At 36.4% G+C, this 21,290-nt stretch overlaps 1 protein-coding gene across 1 annotated transcript; it reads right to left on the minus strand.

Annotated features, from left to right (window-relative positions):
• Positions 1-16,175: 16,175 nt before the first annotated feature.
• On the minus strand, positions 16,176-21,077 carry LOC107847365 (disease resistance protein RUN1). Its single transcript, XM_016691568.2, has 5 exons — positions 20,725-21,077; positions 19,744-20,166; positions 18,280-19,392; positions 17,667-18,173; positions 16,176-17,237 (listed from the first exon to the last, which is right to left on the minus strand). The coding sequence occupies exons 1-5, from the start codon at positions 20,935-20,937 to the stop codon at positions 16,602-16,604; spliced, it is 2,892 nt and encodes a 963-aa protein (XP_016547054.2). The 5' UTR covers positions 20,938-21,077; the 3' UTR covers positions 16,176-16,601.
• Positions 21,078-21,290: the final 213 nt, after the last annotated feature.

Consider the following 21,290-nt stretch of genomic DNA (forward strand, 5'->3'; position numbering starts at 1 on the left):
GTAAGCTTTTTTTCCTTTTCAGTAGAATAATCTAAAATAAATGAAACAAAAAACACCACCGAGCAAAACTTTTTAACCCAATAATTATTAAAAAAATTATAATTACCCCCCTCCCCCCATCAAATCTGTCTTCTCCAACCCCCACCCTTCATCCCCCGTTGCTCCCTTACCCTTAGTCGTCTTCTCCAATGCAGTACTAGAAAGAATCAAAACAGAAAATATAGAAGACAAGAATAAAAAGATATATGTGGCTTTCATTAGTTTTTTCGACTTGAAGCTTGTGATGGTATTGTTATTATAGAAGGAATTTACAGAGTCCTCAAATTCATGAATGAATGAATGCACTTATTTTTTTGCTTCGACCAAATTATTTTCAATTTGGTCGGGCTGTTGCAGCAGAGATTTAGGAGTTGACGATCAAATTACTGCACTTATTTGTCAAATTCTTGTTGATTTGATCGGGTTGTTGCAGCGGGGATTTGGGGGTAGGGGTTGGTGGGTTGGAAAAGACAATTGTGGTTGAGGGTGGGGTGGCGACAGACGATTTGGGGGTGGGGTGGTTGAGGAGGATGATATGGGGTGGGGTGAGTTGGTTGAGGAAGATGTATAGGGTGGGGGTGGGGTTATTAAACTTTTTAAATTTAAATTAATTATATAAAAATTATTTTGATAAAAATGACAAATGTCCTCTTATAATTGGTCCCTTTACATGTCATAGCATATGTAATATACACACAACATATATGTTTACTGATTGTGCAAAAAGTGCCTAAGTGACACATCAAATTGCTAGTTGAGGTGCCAAAAATAAACATCATCTACTTTAGGTTCCAAAGTGAAACATCGTTGAAACTTTAGGTGTCTATCGATGAGTTTTGCCTATTCTATCTCTTTATATCTTGTAACTCATGTAACATATGCAACATCTTGGCTCCCACTTTACTATTCATATTTTTCTTATTCAATACAAGGAAGAATTTTTCACGTATAAATAGTAATGTTTCTTCCGTTGTATTGGAAGAAGAGAAATATGAAAAGTGTGAAAAAATTATAGTGTGTATTAGTGAAAGAAAGAGTTGAGACAAATAATATATTTGAAGTCTTCAACTATATTCACTATATAAAAAAAAAAAAGAAAAAGGGTAATTATATGTTGAAGTAAGATGTTATTTTGATGGAGTTTGGACTCTCCTACTAATATCGAGTTGCTTGAATTGTACGATTTTGTTGTTGGGTTGTTATATCATGGAAGCAACAAGTCAAGAGATATACGGGTAAACTACATAAATGACCTTTATAATGCGTAGCTTTATTTTTTTGTTATGGTCTTACAAAACTAGCCTCCCTTCTTTTTAATATAACACAATGACCTATTTGTCCTTTTATATTTCAAATATTTTTAAATAACTTAATACTTATTTATCTTTCGACTTTTAATTTTTTTCTCTTTTTATACCACTTTAATTTTTATCTTTTCCTTTCTCTCTTTCTCTTTCTTAGTTTTTCCCAACCCTTATTTTTTTCCCTTTCCTTTTCTCCTTTCACTTTTACTTTTTTTTTAAAAAAAAATTTCTCTTATTTTTATTTCATTTTGATTTTTATTTTTTTATTTTTTTCTTTTTAATTTTTGTCAACCCTTTTATTTCCATTTTTCCTCTCAACTTCAATTTATTTTTTATTTTTCTTTGATTTTTATTTTTTCTCTTTTTAAAATTTTTCTCAATATTTTATTTTTCTCAACCTTTATTTTTTTAATTTTTTTTCCCTCAGCTTCTATATTTTCTTTATTTTTATTTTTTTAATATCTTTCTTCATTTCTTCTTTTTCCGCATTTTTATTTGTTTTCTTCGATTTTTTTCAATCAAGTTATGCCTCATGGTTAAGAGTTGACATTACCACATAGTAGAAGTAAGACTTATGACTTTCAAACAATAAGTTACGTTTCATGGGCAAGAGTTGACACTACTAAATTGTGTTTTAATTTATGACATGTTCTATAGGTCTTACCTTAGAAGCAAGACTTAGCTCAAGGACTTTCAAACAATAAATTATGCGCTACGGCAAGAGCTAACTCTACCATGTTATGTTTTCATTTAAGGCATGTTTTACAACTCTTGCCTTAGAGGTAAGACTCAAAAGACTTTCAAACAACAAATTATATCCCACGGGCAAGAGTTGATACTTCCACATTATGTCTTCATTTATGAGATGTTCTACAACTTTGGCCTTAAAGGCAAGACTTAGCTTAAGGACTTTCAAACAATAAATTATGCCCCATGGGCAAGAGTTGACTCTGTCACGTTATGTTTTCATCTATCAGACATGTTCTACAACTCTTGACTTAGAGGCAAGACTTTCAAAAAATAAATTATGCCCCACGGGCAAGAGTTGATACTACCATATATGTCTTCATTTATGAGATGTTCTACAACTCTTGCCTTAGAGGCAAGACTTAGCTCAAGGACTTTCAAATAACAAATTATGCCCCACGGACAGGAGTTGGCACTACCATGTTATGTCTTCATTTCTGAGATGTTCTACTACTCTTGCCTTAGAGGCAAGTCTTAGCTCAAGGACTTTCAAACAACAAATTATGTCCAGGGGCAAGAGTTGACACTACCATGTTATGTCTTCATTTATAAGATATTCTATAACTTTTACCTTAGAGGCATGACTTATCCCAATAATTTTCAAATAAGTTACGTATATTGGGTAAGAGTCAACACTAACACGTTGTGTTTTTTCTTATGAAATGCTCTACAACTCTTGTCTTAGAGGTAAGACTTAACCCAAGGACCATCAAACAACAAGTTATACCCCATAGCAAGAGTTGACACCACCATATTATGTATTGATTTATGAGATGCTTTATAACTCTTCCCGTAGAGGCAAGACTTAGACCAAAGGCTTTCAAGCAACAAGTTGTGCCCCATGGGCAAGAGTTGACATTTCCACATTGTGTTTTGATTTATAAGATATTCTATAATGCCTTAAAGGCAAGACTTAACCCAATGACTTTTAAACAACAAGTTACCCTCCACGGGTAAGAGTAGTTGACACTATCATATTATGTAAAAGTTGACACTATTATATTATGTTTTGATTAATGAGATGTTCTATAACTCTTGCCTTAGAGGCAAAACTTAGCCCAAGGACTTTTAAACAACAAGTTATGCTCTATGGGCAAGATTTGACACTACCACATTGTGTCTTGATTTATGAGATATTTAATAAACCAAAGAATTTCAAATAACAAGTTATGCCCTTATAGGTAAGAGTTGATGCTACCACATTATCCCTTGATTTGTGAGATATTCTATAACTCTTGTCTTAGAGGTATGAATTAGTCCAAAGACTTTCAAACAACAAGTTACACCCCATGGGTAAGAGTTGATACTACCACATCATGTCTTAATTTACGAGATATTCTATAACTCTTGCCTTAGAGGCAAGACTTAGATGGCAAGTTATGTCTATGGACAAGAGGACATTATCATATTGTGTCTTGATTTTTGTGATGCTCTATTAGTCTTACCTATAAGATAAGGCTTAGCCCAAGAATCTCCCAAAAGAAAAAGTTACGCCTAATCGGCAAGTGTGTCACGACCCAATTTCTCAAGTCGTGATGGCGCCTACCTTATCTCACCAGTAGGCAAGCCAAACCATAGCCCGAAATGATAGGTAATGGACTAATAGACAGAGACAAAATAAAAGATTGCGTATGATAATAACAGCCACAATAATAAGTAAAAACTAAGAAAAAAGCATATGTATTATATCAAAACGAGAGGATCAACTATACAAATGAATCCCTCCCAAGACCTGATAAGGTCGGTACTAGAGCCACTACTAACAAGTGCCCAGAGTACAAGACAAAAAATCTAGAATGTACACAAGTAGTCTCAAGTGAAAAAGACTAACTAGAGTAGATAGAGGAGGATCAGCCTCGGACGACAATAAGTTTACCCCGCTCTAAATCAGCACTGAAAGGTAGGAACCACATCAACGCCGACTGCTAGTACCTGGATCTGCATTAGAAAAAGGTGCAGAAGTGTAGTATGAGTACCAAAAACCACGGGTACTCAGTAGGCATCATCGGCCGACTGAGCTTAATATAGAAAAAGTGAAACTACAATGCAAGGACGTAATCTGAGTTATTAGTAAATAAGGATGGAAAGGTAAACAATTACCAAGTTATGCAACGACTGTAAAGGAATAAACTTGTGTGATACAGAAAATAATAATGCAGTAATAATAATTAAATCAAACATAACCTAACTGAGCCCCCATAAGCCCGCTAGGCACACTAAAGAAGACCAATAACCCAACTGTACCCCCATAAGCCGGTGGGACACACAAGTGATGAAAGTAAACATAAATAATCAGATGCAAGACTCGAACCGGAACTCATAGTAATAATAATAGTCAAATGCCAAACTCGAACCAGAACTCATAGTAACAATAATAGTCAAATGCCGGACTCGAACCGAAACTCATAGTAACAATAATAGTCAATTGCCGGACTCGAACCGGAACTCAAAGTAACAATAATAGTCAATTGCCGGACCTGAACCAAAACTCATAGTAACAATAATAGTCAATTATCGGACTCAAACCGGGACTCATAGTAATCAAAATAATCAATTACCGGATTCGAACCGAAATTTACAGTAACCATAACCTACCGATAATATTAAAATCCATTTCATATTATAACAATGTCAACGTCTAAATAATCATCCACCAATTTTAAAAAGGGCTAAATTAAAGATTTTGCAATTAAATTTTATGTCCTAAAGTGATAGGTGCTATATTATATCGAAGGTTAAAATACCAAAATCTACTACAACGGTGTCCCAATCCGAATAAATAAGACAGTTTATACATATCAAATAACACATATCTACAAGCAATTATCCAAAGCTAATATAATAGTTAACATTTTTGGTAAGTAAGCTCAATCCAAAATTAGGGTAAACCTAGCCTACCTGAACGCCAAAGCTATAATATCTGTCCGCGAAGCCTCTGAATAATGCTACTAAGATCCGAACTTAAATAATAAATTTTAATTTGATGGTGAAATGATGCAAATATTTTCTCCCAAAAACTTTGCTACAAAATATATATAAATATGCATGTATAAGAGCACTTGATTATCCTTTTTGTTAAAAGAAAATTTTTATTGAATAGTACTACTACTAAGTGTGTGTGTGTATATATATTTATATACATAAGAGTCGATATATATGAAAGAAGAAAAAGACACATTCAAATAGTCAAGGGACATGTGTACGGTTGCCAAATAACAACATGTTGTTGTCCACATCCTTCCCACACGTGTGGTGGTAATTAGCCACAAGTAATAATTTTCTACTCCGCGTACATATTCAGATATTGTATAAATTCTTGGTAAAATAATTATAATATTTGGAATATACCATAATTAATAAAAAGTTATTTCTAACAAAACCTCTATTATATAATAATAATATTTTAACATTTCTAAAATTACTCTCTCCGCTTAAAATATTAATAAATCATAAAAGTCCATTATAAAGTGGTATAAATATATCGTCACTTAAAGAATTTTATCAATATCGAAAATATTCTATAAGGGTACTAAATTATATTCCTATCAAATGCCAAATTAAATTAAATAAACCACGAAACATTTAGATAATACTAAAATTATATAAAAATACAGTAAAATGACCGTACAGGTCACTACAGCATCCACTACTAAAAGGACTTTCGTCCGCGAAAGTAAAAGATGAATAAATACCTGAAGCCTCAAATAGATTGGGATACTGGGCGCGCATATCACGCTCGATCTCCCAAGTAGCCTCCTCAACTGGACGGTGACACCACTGAACCTTAACTACCAGAATATCCCTGGTGCGCAACTGCCTGACATCTCTCGCTAAAATAGACGCTGGCTCTTCTACAAACGTCAATCCCTCGTCCAATTGAACCTAGTCCCACCAAAGTACGTGTGACTCATCTGGGATACACTGCCGTAACATAAATACATGAAACACAGGGTGAATGGCTGAGAAGGCAGGTGGCAATGACAACACATAAGCTACCTCCCCAACTCTCTGTAGGACCTCAAAAGGTCCAATATATCTAGGGCTAAGCTTGCCCCTCCTCTCGAACCTCATCACGCCCTTCATGGGTGATACTCGCAGGAAGACCCTATTACCAACTCTGAAACTCAATGGATGACGTCTGCGATTAGCATAACTCCTCTATCTTCTCTGAGCTGCTCATAGCCTATCCTGAATCACTCGAACCTGATCCAACGAATCACGAAGTAAATCTGTGCCATAAGGTCTAGCTTCAGAAGTCTCAAACCAACCAACAGGAGATCGAAATCTCCTACCATACAATGCCTTAAATGGGGCCGTCTGAATACTCAAGTGAAAGTTGTTATTATAAGCAAACTCTGGCAAAGGTAGAAACTGGTCCCACTTACCTCCAAAATCCAACACACAAGCGCGTAGCATATCCTCTAAGACCTGGATAGTCCGCTCTGTCTCCCCTATTCGTCTAGGGATGAAAGGCTGTACTAAGGTCAACCTGGGTCCCCAACTCCTCCTGAAATGCCCTTCAAAAGCTAGATGTGAACTGAGAGCCTCGATCGGAAATAATGGACACAGGGACCCCATGTAGGAAAACCACCTCCTGAATGTAAACACGAGATAACCTCTCGTCACTGTAAGAAACTCGAATGAGGATAAAATGTGCAGACTTGGTCAATCGATCCACGATGACCCAAATGCTATCAAAACCATGCGATGTACGAGGCATTCTACCTACGAAATCCATAGTAATTCCCTCCCATTTCCACTCAGGAATGGGTAGCTGCTGCAACAATCCACCAGGCCTCTGGTGCTCGGCCTTTACCTACTGAAAACAAAGACATCGAGCCACAAACCCTGCTATATCTCTCCGCATACCACTCCACTAGTAATGCTACCTCAAATCCCTATATATCTTAGCTGTCCCAGGGTAAATAGAGTATCTGGAGCTATGAGCCTCACGAATAATCAACTGGATCAAATATCCAATCCTTGGAACACAAATACGACCGTCAAACCTCAAGACACCCTCAGAATCTAGCGTAGCCCGCTGAGACTCACCCCTCAACACCTGCTCTCGAAGGCTGCGAAGCCTGTCATCCTCAAACTGATGACTCCGAATCTGCTCCAACAAGGTGGTTCTGACCTCAACACTAGCAATGATTCTCCAAGGGTCAGAAATATCCAAACGAACCATCATGTTAGCTAAGAACTGAATATATAAAGCCAACGGCCGTTGAGAAGTTGAAATAAAAGCTAAGCTTCCCATACTTACTGACTTTCGACTCAAGGCATCTGCTACCACATTCGCCTTACCCGGATGGTAGAGAATAGAGATATCATAGTCTTTCAGCAACTCAACCCACCTGTACTACCTCAAATTAAGCTCCTTCTGGGTCATAATATACTGAAAACTGCGGTGATCAGTAAATATCTCACAGCGAACCCCATACAAAAAATGCCTCCAAATCCTAAGCGCAAATACTACCGCTGCCAACTCTAAGTTATGAGTGGGGTAGTTGCGGTCATGCACCTTTAACTGCCTCGATGCATATGCAATAACAAGGCCACGCTGTATTAGAACACACCCCAAACCAACACCAGATACATCGTAATAGACAGTAAAACCCTCACCCTCAATAGAAAGAGTCAGAATAGGAGCTGAAGTAAGCAAATCCTTGAGCTTTATAAAGCTCGCCTCACAACTCGTAGACTACTGAAACAAAACCTCCTTCCTGGTCAATCTAGTCATAGGGGCTGTAATAGAAGAAAATCCCTTAATGAACCGCTTGTAGTAACTTGCCAACTCAATAAAACTGTGAACCTCAGAAGGTGACGTAGGCCTAGCCCAACTACGAAATGACTCAATCTTGGATGGCTCCACCATAATATCGTCCTTGGACACTACGTGCCCCAAGAAAGCTACAGACTCAAGCCAAAACTCACATTTTGAGAACTTGGCATAAATTCTGTGGTCTCTCAAAGTGCGAAGTATAGTCCTCAAATGCTGCTCGTGCTCTTCCTTACTCCTTGAATATACCAGAATGTCATCAATAAATACTATCACTAAGGAGTCCAAATATGGCCTGAACACACGATTCATCAGATCCATAAAAGCTGCTGGAGCATTGGTCAACCCGAAAGACATCACCAGGAACTCATAATGACCATAACGAGTCCTGAAGGCTATCTTAGGGATGTACGCAGCCCTAATTCTCAACTGATGGTAATCGGACCTCAAATCAATCATAGAAAACACTGCCCTACCCTTAAGCTGATCAAACAAATCATCGATGCGAGACATAGGATACTTATTCTTCACAGTAACCTTATCCAACTGCCTGTAGTTGATACACATACGTAAGGAGCCGTCTTTCTTCTTCACAAATAAAACTAGAGCACCCCAAGAAAATACACTCGGTCTGATAAATCCCTTACCGAAAAGATCCTGAAGCTGACTATTCAGCTCATTCAACTTAGCAGGATCCATACGATACAAAACCATAAAAATAGGTCGGGTGCCAGGCTCGAGGTCAATAAAAAACTCTACATCATGCTTAGGAGGAAGGTCGGGCAGGTCAGTCGGAAATACTTCAGAAAACTCATGAACAACAGGGACGGAGTCAAGCGGGGAACTCTTGACACTAACATCCCAAATATATGCAAGAAAAGACTCACAACCCCTTGATATCAGTCTCCTAGCCCGAATATATGAAATAATCCCCATTAGTGTGTGGCTAACAGAACCCTGCCATACAACTGGGGGTATGCCAGGCAAAGCTAAAGTAACGGTCTTAGCGAAATAATCCAAGACCGCATAGTAAGGAGACAACCAATTCATGCCTAGAATCACGTCAAAATCTACCATATCTAGGACAATAAGGTCAATATGAGTATCAAACTCTCGAATAGTGACCAAAAAAGATCTATATACCTGATCCACTACTAAAGAATAACCCACTGGGGTAGCCATACGTAACGGCACAGATAAATACTCTGAACATAAACCCAGTCGCGATGCAAAATAAGTAGAAATATATGAAAAGGTGGAACCGGGATCAAACAAAGCAGAAATTGGCTGATGGAACACAAAAATCGTACCTGTGATCATAATATCCAAAGCCTCAGCCCCTGATCTACCTGGAACAGTATATAAATTACCCTGTCCACTACTAGACTAGGTACCTGCCCGACCGCCTACCCTATCTCCCAGCGAACTACCTCTAAAACCTTGGGAACCACTTCTACGACCCTGTACACCACCCCTACCTAACGGCGACACTGATTTGATCGACTGCACAGTGAGAAATGGAGGCTCAATCATCCTACACCGAGGACACTCACGGGCGAAGTTACCAACAACTCCGCAGTCATAACATGCCCTGGGCACCCTGCTCTGACTAAAAGGTCCAGCGAATCCAGAATGACCATCCTTACTTGACGACCTGACTGAAAAACCCTCTGCGGCTGGCTGCTACTCTGACCACTAGAACTATAATAGATAGGCTGACCCCTGTCGGATATCTAAAGCAATGTCTGAACTGGCCGACTAGGCTGACCCTGATACTGAGAAGGTTGATGATGAGGGTACAGACCATAAAATCCTTGGCCTGAGGACTGTGAACCACTGTAACTACCCTGGTAGCTTGGTCTCTTATCGCTTCCCCCTTGGGTCTCATGATCCATCTCCTCTATGGAATAAATATGCTCGGCTATCTCCAAAAAAGACTTTCCTGAGGTCACCAAACTCTGAGTATCCCTACTGATTGACAATCTTAATCCTCTAACAAAGCATCGAATTCGCTCGTACTCCGTATCCAGAATCATAGTGGCGTGTCAGGCTAACTCATGAAACCTCGCCTCATACTTTGCCACAGTTATGGAACCCTGCCTCAATGCGGTGAACTCATTCCGGAGACGCTTACGCACGCTATGAGGCATATACTTCCCCAAGAAAGCCTCGGAGAACTGAATCCAAGTCACTAGTGGAGATCCAGCTGGCCTGGAATCAAGATAACCTCTCCACCACCTCTCACTGCTGTGTTGAAAAAATAAGAAACAAAGTCTACTCCTCGTGCCTCAACCAGCCCTAAATTCTGCAACCTCTCATCGCAACTGGATAGGAACTCATAAGCATCCTTTCCCAGGGTCCTGACAAACCTGGGTGGAGTTAATCTAAAAAATCGATCCAACATCTTCTTCTCCTCTGCAGACATAAATGGCTGGGTTACTGCCAGCTGTGGGACTACTGGTACTGGCGGAACCTCTACCCTAGGTGCCATTGTCGCAGGCTATGCCCCTAAATCTACACCACCCTGTCCTGCTGGCTAAGCTCCCACGACCGGTGGACCACCAACTAACCCCAATAACTGAACTAATATATCCTGAATAACCGAAGAAGATATAAAGCCGGGTGGAGCCTGGGCTGCCCCTGGCCCACCTGCTGATATGGCGAAATGCTTGGAGTTATCTCAATCCCTGAAGCTATAATAGGATCAGGTGCTGGATCCCCGACCTAATCTCGAGTAGGGGCTACTGCTCTAACCTGCCCCTGATATCTGGGTTGACCTCGACCCCAAGCTAGAACTCTAGAAGCGGACCCGCGGTCCTGACCCCTGCTCTCGAACCTCATGTCCTAGCCATCTGAATAAAGAGTGAACCCATAGAAATATTACAGCCAATCCAGACTTAACGTACAAAAGTGGATCAACAAAATAAGATTTTTCCCTAAAAATATGCTTTGTAGCCTCCCAAGGATAGGATATAGATGTCTCCGTACCGATCTGTGGGACTCTAATAAACATCGGCTCCAGTACTAACAATACCAGTAAGACCTAAGCTCTGATACCAACTTGTCACGACCCGATTTCTCAATTCGTGATGGCGCCTACCTGATCCCACCAGTAGGCAAGCCAAACCATAGCCCGGAATGATAAGTAATGGGCTAATAGGCAGAGACAAAATAAAAGATCGCATATGATAATAACAACCACAATAATAAGAGAAAACTAAGAAGAAAACATATGTATTATATCAAAACGAGAAGATCAACTATACAAATGAATCCCTCCCAAGACCTGATAAAGTCAGTACTAGAGCCACTACTAATAGGTACCCAGAGTACTAGACAAAAAATCTAGAATGTACACAAGTAGTCTCGAGTGAAAAAGACTAACTAGAGTAGATAGAGGAGGATCAGCCTCGGACGACAGTAAACTCACCCCGCTCTAAAACAGCACTGAAAGGTAGGAACTACGTCAACGCCGACTGCTAGTACCTAGATCTGCATCAGGAAAAAGATGCAGAAGTGTAGTATGAGTACCAAAAACCATGGGTACTCAGTAGGCATCATCGGCTGACTGAGCTTAATACAGAAAAGGTGTAACTACAATGCAAGGACGTAATCTGAGTTATTAGTAAACAAGGATGGAAAGGTAAACAACTACCAAGCTATGCAACGACTGTAAAGGAATAAACTTGTGCGATACAGAAAAATAATAATGCAGTAATAATAATTAAATCAAACACAACCTAACTGAGTCCTCATAAGCTCGCTAGGCACACTGAAGAAGACCATTAACCCAACCATACCCCCATAAACCGATGGGACACACAAGTGATGAAAGTAAACATAAATAATCAGATGCCGGACTCGAACCGGAACTCAGAGTATCCCCAACTATAATTAGATGCCAGACTCGAACCGAAACTCATAATAACAATAATAGTCAAATGCCGGACTCGAACTGAAACTCATAGTAGCAATAATAGTCAATTGCCGGACTCGAACCGGAACTCATAGTAACAATAATAGTCAATTGCCGGACTCAAACCAAAACTCATAGTAACAATAATAGTCAATTGCCAGACTCGAACCGGGACTCATAGTAATCATAATAATCAATTGCCGGACTCGAATCGAAATTTACAGTAACCATAATCCACCGATAATATTAAAATTCATTCCATATTATAACAATGTGAACGTCTAAATAATCATCCACCAATTTTAAAAAGGGCTAAATTAAAGATTTTGCAATTAAATTTTATGTCCCAAAGTGATAGGTGCTATATTATATCGAAAGGTAAAATACCAAAATCTACTGCAACGGGGTCCCAATCCGAATAAATAAGACAGTTTATACATATCAAATAACACGTATCTACAAGCACTTATCTAAAGATAACATAATAGTTAACATTTTTGGTAAGTAAGCTCAATCTAAAAATAGGGTAAACCTAGCCTACCTGGATGCCAAAGCTATAATATCTGTGTGCGAAGCCTCTAAATAACGCTACTAAGATCCGAACTTAAATAATAAATTTTAATTTGATGGTGAAATGATGCAAAATATTTTCGCCCAAAAACTTTGCTACAGAATATATATAAACATGCATGTATAAGAGTACTTGATTAGCCTTTTTGTTAAAAGAAAATTTTTATTGAATAGCACTACTACTAAGTATGTGTGTGTGTATATATATATATATATATATATATGCGCGTCGATATATATGAAAGAAGAAAAAGACATATTCAAATGGTTAACGGACATGTGTACGGTTGCCAAATAACAATATGTTGTTGTCCGCATCCTTCCCACACGTGTGGTGGTCATTAGCCATAAGTAATAATTTTTCACTCCGCCTACATATTCAGATATTGTATAAATTCTTGGTAAAATAATTATAATATTTAAAATATACCATAATTAATAGAAAATTATTTCTAACAAAATCTCTATTATATAATAATAATATTTTAACATTTCTAAAATTACTATCTCCGCCTAAAATATTAATAAATCATAAAAGTCCATTATAAAGTGATATAAATATATCGTCACTTAAAGAATTTTATCAATATCGAAAATATTCTATTAGGTTACTAAATTATATTCCTATCAAATGCCAAATTAAATTAAATAAACCACGAAACGTTTAGATAATACTAAAATTATATAAAAATACAGTAAAATGACCGTACAGGTCATTACAAAGTGTTGACACTACCACATTGTTTCTTGATTTATGAGATGATCTACAATTCTTGCCTTAGAAGCAAGACTTAACTCAAGAATTTTCAAACAACAAGTTATGTTCCACAAGCAAGACTCGACACTACCACATTGTTTCTTGATTTAGGAGTTGTTCTATAATTTTTACATTAGCGGCAAGACTTATCCCAAAGAACTTCCTAACAAGTCACATCCTTAAATTTGCTTTGATGTCAAAAAAAGAAGTTCCCTTTGTAGATTATCCAACTTTTTATTTATTAGCAAAATATAATAGAAGTTGAGAAAAAAAAAATAGAGAAATAAAAAAGAGATTGAGAAAAAAAAAAAAGAAAAAAATAAAGGTAAAGAAAAAAGCGAAGAATTAAAAAAATTTTAAAAACAAAAATGAAAGGAAAAAGATAAAAGTAAAATTTGAGGAAAAAAAAAAGAGAAATGTCAAAAATCAAAAATAAAAGAAAAATGCACGTTGAGACAAATAAATTAAAAAAAGAAAAAAAAAAGAAATGGAGAAATAGATAATGTTTGAGGAAAAAGAAAAAAGAGAAAAAAAAATAAAGGTTGAGACAAAAAAATTAAAACATGAAAAAAATTAAAAAAATAAAAATAAAAAGTGAAAATAATAAAAATAAAAATAGAAGTTAAGAGACAAACGAGTATGAAAAGTTTAAAAATATTTGATGTTTAGGAGGCAAAAATGTGCTTGTACAATACTTAAAAAAGAAGAAAGTCTAATTTTTAAAACTAAAGAAGAAAGTCTAATTTTTAAAACTTTTCTAATGGGGGTAAAAAATTCAAAGTCATCCATTATTGGGCTATACCATGTAATTTTCTGGAGATATACTGATGGATCGGTACAGATTATGACTTATGATGCAGTGGGCTTGAATCTCCTTAAAAATAGCAAGATATTCGTGCCTCAGCCTGAATATTTATTTATTCATTTTTGTTCATTTTTATTTTTCAAGTATAATTATTATAATTTGTGATATATTACACCATCAGACATTAATGATGTTCTTCCAATTTTACCATTCTTTAAATAAGAAGAGTGTTTTACATAATCAAGAAACTAATAAAGAGTTACATTTCTGACAAGATATTTATTAAAGATAAATTAATAAAAACACATTTTGCTTTTTAGGAATGAGTAATTTCTTAGGGAGTATGTCCAAACTAAAAAAATCACTTAAAAACAGAAGTAGTAGTAATATGTGCACCTTCAACTTAAATATTGGTAGAACTTTTTCCAAATGATTCTCATCGATGCTATGTAATTTGTATATTTTAATTACTACTCCGTACTCATGACTAATCATTTCATTCTTATCATGTCACTGATCTTTAAATATTTTTGAAAATAGTCCGTTGGTATATGATATAGAGGTAAAATTGGGAAATTTGATAAAACAACTTGTCACCATTAAATAATGAATGTCAATGGTTGATAATTGAGAATTAAGGACAATACACCATACGATATGATCCCTGTTATCAATCAAAAAAAAAAAAGTAGTCTCTGTCGAGTACAACATTAAAGTGTCACGTTGGATACTAATAAGAAAAAAAATAACTATACGTCATGTTAAGAGTATTTTAAGTTTATAATTCAATAATTGATGTCAGAGTAAATCCTATTAGACAAGGATAGAGTGCATGACTCAGTGAATTTTCAAAAAAGTTTAGGAATCACATTCAAAGTTAATATGATAAAAGAAGTTACATAAAAAATGTACCGATGCTTGTGTAAGGTCTTTAGAGAAAACAAATCACACAACTTTGATCCAAAATGAACAATATCCCTCACCATTTTAAAGATATCTTTGAACTTGATTAGCCCAACAATCCTTGCATAGATAGCTTACTAGAAAAAATAGAATAAATAGATTTCACAACCATTTGGGATAGTCATGATATTTTGGTATGACAGAAAAAATTAAACAAATTTCTTAAAAAGGTTTGAGAGCTACGTAACTCAAGTTCTAGAGAGAAAATTTCCATTTCCTTAATCTTCTTCTTTCTTCTTTTTACTTATTAAGTAGTAAAAGATTTGCATATTCAATTTACCTTTCGAAGTAATTTACTCGTGAATTGAGGTTCACATTTATTTATTGGATATAGCATTGGAATCTAAAGTTGGAAAAAAATATACTATTGCAATTTGCATGCAATTATGTTCATCGTGCACCTAAAAAAATTAAAATATTACTATTAAATTCCAAAATTAAATCGTCAACCTGTTTGAATAGATCAACTTATGTTGTAAATTTGTGGTCCCTTCTTAGAGAATCTTACTTATGAATTAACTCCGTTAAACTATACGTAGAAGTAAGATAATAAACAATTTTGAAAAGTCAGTAACGTCAATTTTCCCCTCAATTGATAATTATTCTTTGATGTTGATGTTTAGCTATTTGTACGGTTTTTTAAAATTGATTGTACATGTCATGTTCCTGTATTAGGAGGCCCCAAGATCTGCGAAATGCTAAACCATTTTCCGTCCTACCTTGACCAATTTCAAGTAATTTCTTCAAATATACTTTGTCAGAATTTTGATATTGATTCCTCTCATAGTCAGCCACAATACCCTCAATGTTTCTTGTTCCATAGAATTTGTTCAAAATTAGATTTAAAAAAATCAAGAAGGGAAGCTAGAAGACAAGTAACAAAAACTTAAAAAGTTCAATTAAATAGTGACTGAATAAGCCAAGTAACCGAAAGATGCTTCTTGGTTCCTAGTTTAAGGTATCTTTGCATTTTGTTGCATTACACTAAACTAGTCATATTATAAAGAAGTGAAATTTAACTCCTATTACTAAAAGAGTTAAGAGTTGGCAATACTATTTCAAAGCGTACCACAATCATCTCGCTTGAAAAATCGAAAAAAGAAACTGTCGAGTGAAGTGTAAAAAGTTTTTTATACAGATAGATGTCTCGAAAAATCCATTGCAAGTGTTTGAACTGTTTCTGGATTATGAACCTAGAAAAAGATGGTGAATTACCTGCCACAATCAACTAAACACAAAAGATATCTGGAAACTGGTGTTCAGGCAAGCATCGCGAGCAAGTAGAACATTTGTTTAGCCGTTTAACCACAATGAATCTCTCCAAATTGCATCTCAACGTACAAGTGAGTACTAACTTCAAATTTCTTTTCAATGTATGAGTAGCTACTAACTAAACAATACTGCAAATACAAAAGGTGACAACTAGATCATGAAATCGTACCTTGTGGTTCTTTATGACAGCCATAATATCATCATGATTCCAAGATTTAAATATTCAAGATCGCCAAGGGAATCAGGAAGTGAGATGAGCCCCCCTCACATTCTCGAGATTAACTCATCAATGTAATCAGGTATTTCCGATACAGCAGATTGGTTAGAAGAGAGATCTCTCAGCGAGCTTAGATTCTCAATGCATTATTATTCACTTCATAACATCACTAGAAGTACAAACTCAACACTAGTACATCAATTTAAATGAAGAATCCATGCTGATGGGTTTAAAATCTCCTAAAGAGAAGGTACTTTAAGGCACAGAAAATCTCATTAACAAAACTAAAAAGGTTCTGTGGTCCTTCCCCTTCTCCGTCTTCTTGAGCTGAGTTCGAACTGAGTATATCGCGCTCTCTGTTAGAGGCCCCATAAAACCTCGTTAATCTTTCTGATACAGATTGTTGGCTTTCATCCAATGATTCTTCATTACCTTCATAATCATCATCATTTTCATAAACTAAATGTATTCCACACTTCTTCAGTTCAATCCCTGTAACGGGTAAGTTGCCCAAGCCCACCTGTATTATATCACCATCTTCGAGTATAGACACAAATTGATGATAATCTTGATACCTGCAAAAATAAACTTGATCCTCGGGCGTAGTTGGGACTCCTGCCAAGTACATACCAGTAGTAAATACTGGTCTATTTGCTCTAACAATTTTCGCAAAGATATTAGCTAATACAGGCAATTCGTCCCGTAAATCATCTGGCTCAGCACAATTCACAGAAACAACTATGGCAATAATCACTGCTTTGATTTCATTGTTTTTTTGCCTTGAGAAATGCACCTCACTTGGAGTAAACCAACTTGGAATTTCACTGCCTGGAATACTAAAATTATCCAAGTTCTTCACAGAAACCTGAGTGTGAAAAACTTTTCATTCAGGTAACTGTTTTGGCAAGAAATTGAATGAAAGAAATGCTGTACCGTGTATTTGTGTTTGGTATGACTGGAAAAAAATTTCCGGAAAGTATTTTCACGAAATATTTCATTTTTGGTACTCAGTTTTCCTGAAAATACTCTCCATGGAAAGAGAAATAATGATTTTCCTCACTTTTGGGCAAATGGTCTGTTTTCCTTCTTAATTTATCATTAATCTCAACTCCTAACTTCATAAATTATTATCAATCTTCTTAATACTAAAAAGTTTCAAGACACTCTCCAATTCGCTCATATCAATATTGCTTTCTGATAGTACTTTTTGCTGGAAAATATTTTTCAGTTAGCAATCAAACACCTAAAAACATTTTTTTCCAACCAAACGTGTATAGATAGGAGAAAACAGTACCTTATCAAGCTTGCTTCTAACAATAGAGGCACAAGAGACATTGCATCCAGCCATATGTAGCATTTTTAAGGATTTCAAGCATTCAATACCTTGGATGTCAACCAAACTCATGCAATTCGCAAGGTTTAGCTCACGTAAGAATTCTAATTCTGAGATATCGTACATACTCTCTAGTGCTCCACAGTTTGCAGCATTTATCTCGAGCAAACTTGAGGGAAGAGGAGGAAGAGCTTTTAGCCATTTGCAATGGGGAATAAAGAGCTTTTTCAAGAAATGTAACCCTTTCAAACTAGACGGCAGATAAGAAAAATCATTGTGACCAAGATTGATGAACTCCAAAGATGATAGTTTCTCAAAATCATCAGGTATTTTCCCAACTATTCTCCATGCACGTACATCAAGTTCTTCTAACAAGGATAATTCTGAGAAAGATGAAGGAAGCACAATAGGTGTCGTCTCCCTATCTCCATAGGTAGCTGTCTTTGTGATTTCAGTACTTTGTGATACCTACAGAGGTGTATCCAAAATTAATTTTTGTAAGTTCAAGGTTCTGAGTTCTTTGAAACTGTGGGTTCAAAATATAATATTTATACTAATCTTCACCTCTGCCTACCTGGTTGAAAGGCTTCTTTCCCATCCTCAGAATCATTAAGCTCGATAGCATCCCAAAAGTTTCAGGTAATACTGTTACTGCAGTCTCCTCCATTAGCAAGTGCACTAAGTTCTTCAGTTCCCCAATAGAAGCTGGCAGTCTGCACAGTCGCTTGCATTTGGTCAATCTCAATATGACAAGATTCTGCAACTTCCCGACTGATTCTGGCAGCTCCATGATAGAACCATTTCTAGTTATAGTCATTGTTCTAAGAGCTAACAATTCTCCAATGGAGTGGGGAAGCGAGCCAAGGCACTCACAATTCCTTATCGCAAGAGTCTTCAGTGATTTAAGGGCATAAAAAACATCTGGAAGACTAGGCATTGGAACCTTATCTATTTGAAGCTCAACCAAAGAAGACAATCCTTTAATTGAAACAGGCAATGCAGTCAAATACTGACATTTTCCAAGCAATAAGGACCTAAGATAATATAGACAACCAATAGATTCTGGTATAATTTCTATTGCACTGCCATAAAGCCAGAGATTTGCTAAGGATTTGAGGCTGCCAACAGAATGGGGAAGAGAAGCAAGTGACTCACACCTAATTAAGCTTAGTGTATGAAGGTTCTGCAAATGTTTAATGGAATCAGGTATTTCTTCCACAGCAGAGCCATTAAGAGAGAGTTCCTTCAAAGCACTTAAATTTCCTAATAACCCGGGAAGTTGTTTAAATGAGTGGCAGTCGTTTAAGTATAGCCTTTCAAGTTTTGTTAAGTGAAATATACTTGAAGGTAACTTCTCTATAGCAGTCCCATCTAATAGAAGTTCCTGTAAAGACTTCATCTTGCCTATATCTTCAGGTAGCTGTTTCAATCTTGAGCAACCCGAGAGTATCAGCTTTTCAAGATTTTTCAGCCCAGAGACCTCACCTGGAAATTCAACAAGGTTGCGGCAATCTCTTAGATTTAAATGACGTAAAGTTTTCAGATTCCCAATTGTCCTGTGAATCTTTTGCAAGTTACTGCAACGCTCAACTATCAACTTTTCCAATGCTTTATGCATGGACAAATCGGGAATAGCTGTTATTTTATGACAACCAGAGAGATTCATAACTATCAATTTGTTGGCCACCTGCACAGTTTAGGAAAACATGGTTAAAGAATATATATTTGAGATCGAAAAAAATGAGACCATATGAGGATTTCATCAACTACTGGATGCAATTCATGTATTCAATTGTATAGAACGGTAGTTCATTGATTATGAATTCCTTTGGGAGTTTTGTAATCCAATGCTGCTTCGTCTTTTATAACAATAAATTATCATAGCTGACGAAAAATTTTAGTTTCTTCTTTTCCAGAAGATCACCCTTCATCAGCAAGTTCTTGACATTAATTTATTATATATGTGAAAAATGGAAAAAGCATAAGAATTGAAAAATGCAAACACTATGGTTTCATCAGCATGACGAGTAAACCATACCTTTTTGCGACTCCAGGTCCATTTCCAGCTTCCAATCCTCTCTATTTGGCTCTCTGAGAGATCAAGTATGGCAAGTTCACTTGGATAATAATTAGAATAATAACTTGAAAGAGTGCATCTTTTCCACTGGAGCCATTTCAGTGAAGAAGGTAACTTCCCCAAATTTCCCTCTAGTTTCACATTATCGAGTTTGAGTAGCCGCAGATTAACTATTTGATCAAATACTTCAGTCCTCAATACAACCTCGTCGGTTTCTTTTGCATCATTCTGAAATTGACCTTTGTATAACTCTTTAATGTAAGCTAACGCAGAACTGAAACTGGGTACTTCTTGAAATTGCTCTCTAGTAATTGCTTTCGCACTTCTGATCTTTGATGTGCTCTGCTGCTGATCCAGGATGATCCCTTGGATATGCTGTGTTCCCTGTTGTTTCTAACGCATTTAATTTTCCAGTATATTATAAGTTTAGCAGAAAACAAAATCACAAGAAAGCAGCTGGAAGTTCCTGTAGTGTATTGAGAAAGATAATTAAGAGTACAAGATGCCTGAAAGTGTGTAAGCTTTTATACTGGCAGAAGTGGAATTAAAATGTTTTTCACCCTGATCAACCTTGCCCCGTGGAAAAATCCCAACCCGAAGAGAAAATAGACACATTTTCTCATTTCAAGCTGGTGATTTGTCACAAACTTGAAATAAATGAAGGGGTTTCTTGCATGAATCTCTTACTTCCAAAATAGGCTATGCATTTTATGACACTATGCACTAGATTCAACAGAAGTCTAGAAGTAGACAAGAAAATAGACCTAGCATATAATAAAAGGATTTTTAACTTCTTTATTGTCACCTAATATAAACACAGGCAACTATCCGTAGAAAGAGGGATAGGTTATGTGGAAAACAAGACAGGTTAGAATTATTCTGATAATACAAAAAAAGTTTGCCGGCATAATTTATAAGGTAAATTCATAAAGAAGGTCATACCTTCCATCCTTGTAGCACACTCAAAACATCAGAAACATCCCACAACCTGCTGCGCTTTCCAGGATCTGAAAAGCCTTCTTCTCTAACAATCTGTCTTCCCATATCTCTTATCTGGTCATGCATCCACAAATCCCCACCATCAATTACCTTAACCAACGATCTACCGGTCAATCTGTCAAATGCAATCCTGGCTCTAAAACCACATCCTTTCATCACATCAATTACATCATCGACTTTCTTATCTAGTTGATCAAGAAATAAACATGCAAGATCCAGGAATATACACTTCTCCTCATCATCAAGACCATCGTAACTTATTTTCAAGATGTCTTGAAGATGGGCTGGGCGAATTTGTTTTAGCTTTTCCAGAGCATCTAGCCATTCGTCCTTGCTTCTTTTATCAAATAAGAAAGAACCAAAAACTTCAAGAGCCAATGGTAGCCTTCCAGTGATAGAGACAATTTGCTTGGATAGATTATGATAAGTTGGGGATGGTTCCTGTCTTCTAAATGCATGGTAACTGAATAGTTTTAGTGAGTCAGTATCACCCAATTCTCTCACCTCAA

The sequence above is a fragment of the Capsicum annuum genome, chromosome 11 (assembly GCF_002878395.1).
Source record: "Capsicum annuum cultivar UCD-10X-F1 chromosome 11, UCD10Xv1.1, whole genome shotgun sequence".
NCBI classification, from domain to species: domain Eukaryota; kingdom Viridiplantae; phylum Streptophyta; class Magnoliopsida; order Solanales; family Solanaceae; genus Capsicum; species Capsicum annuum.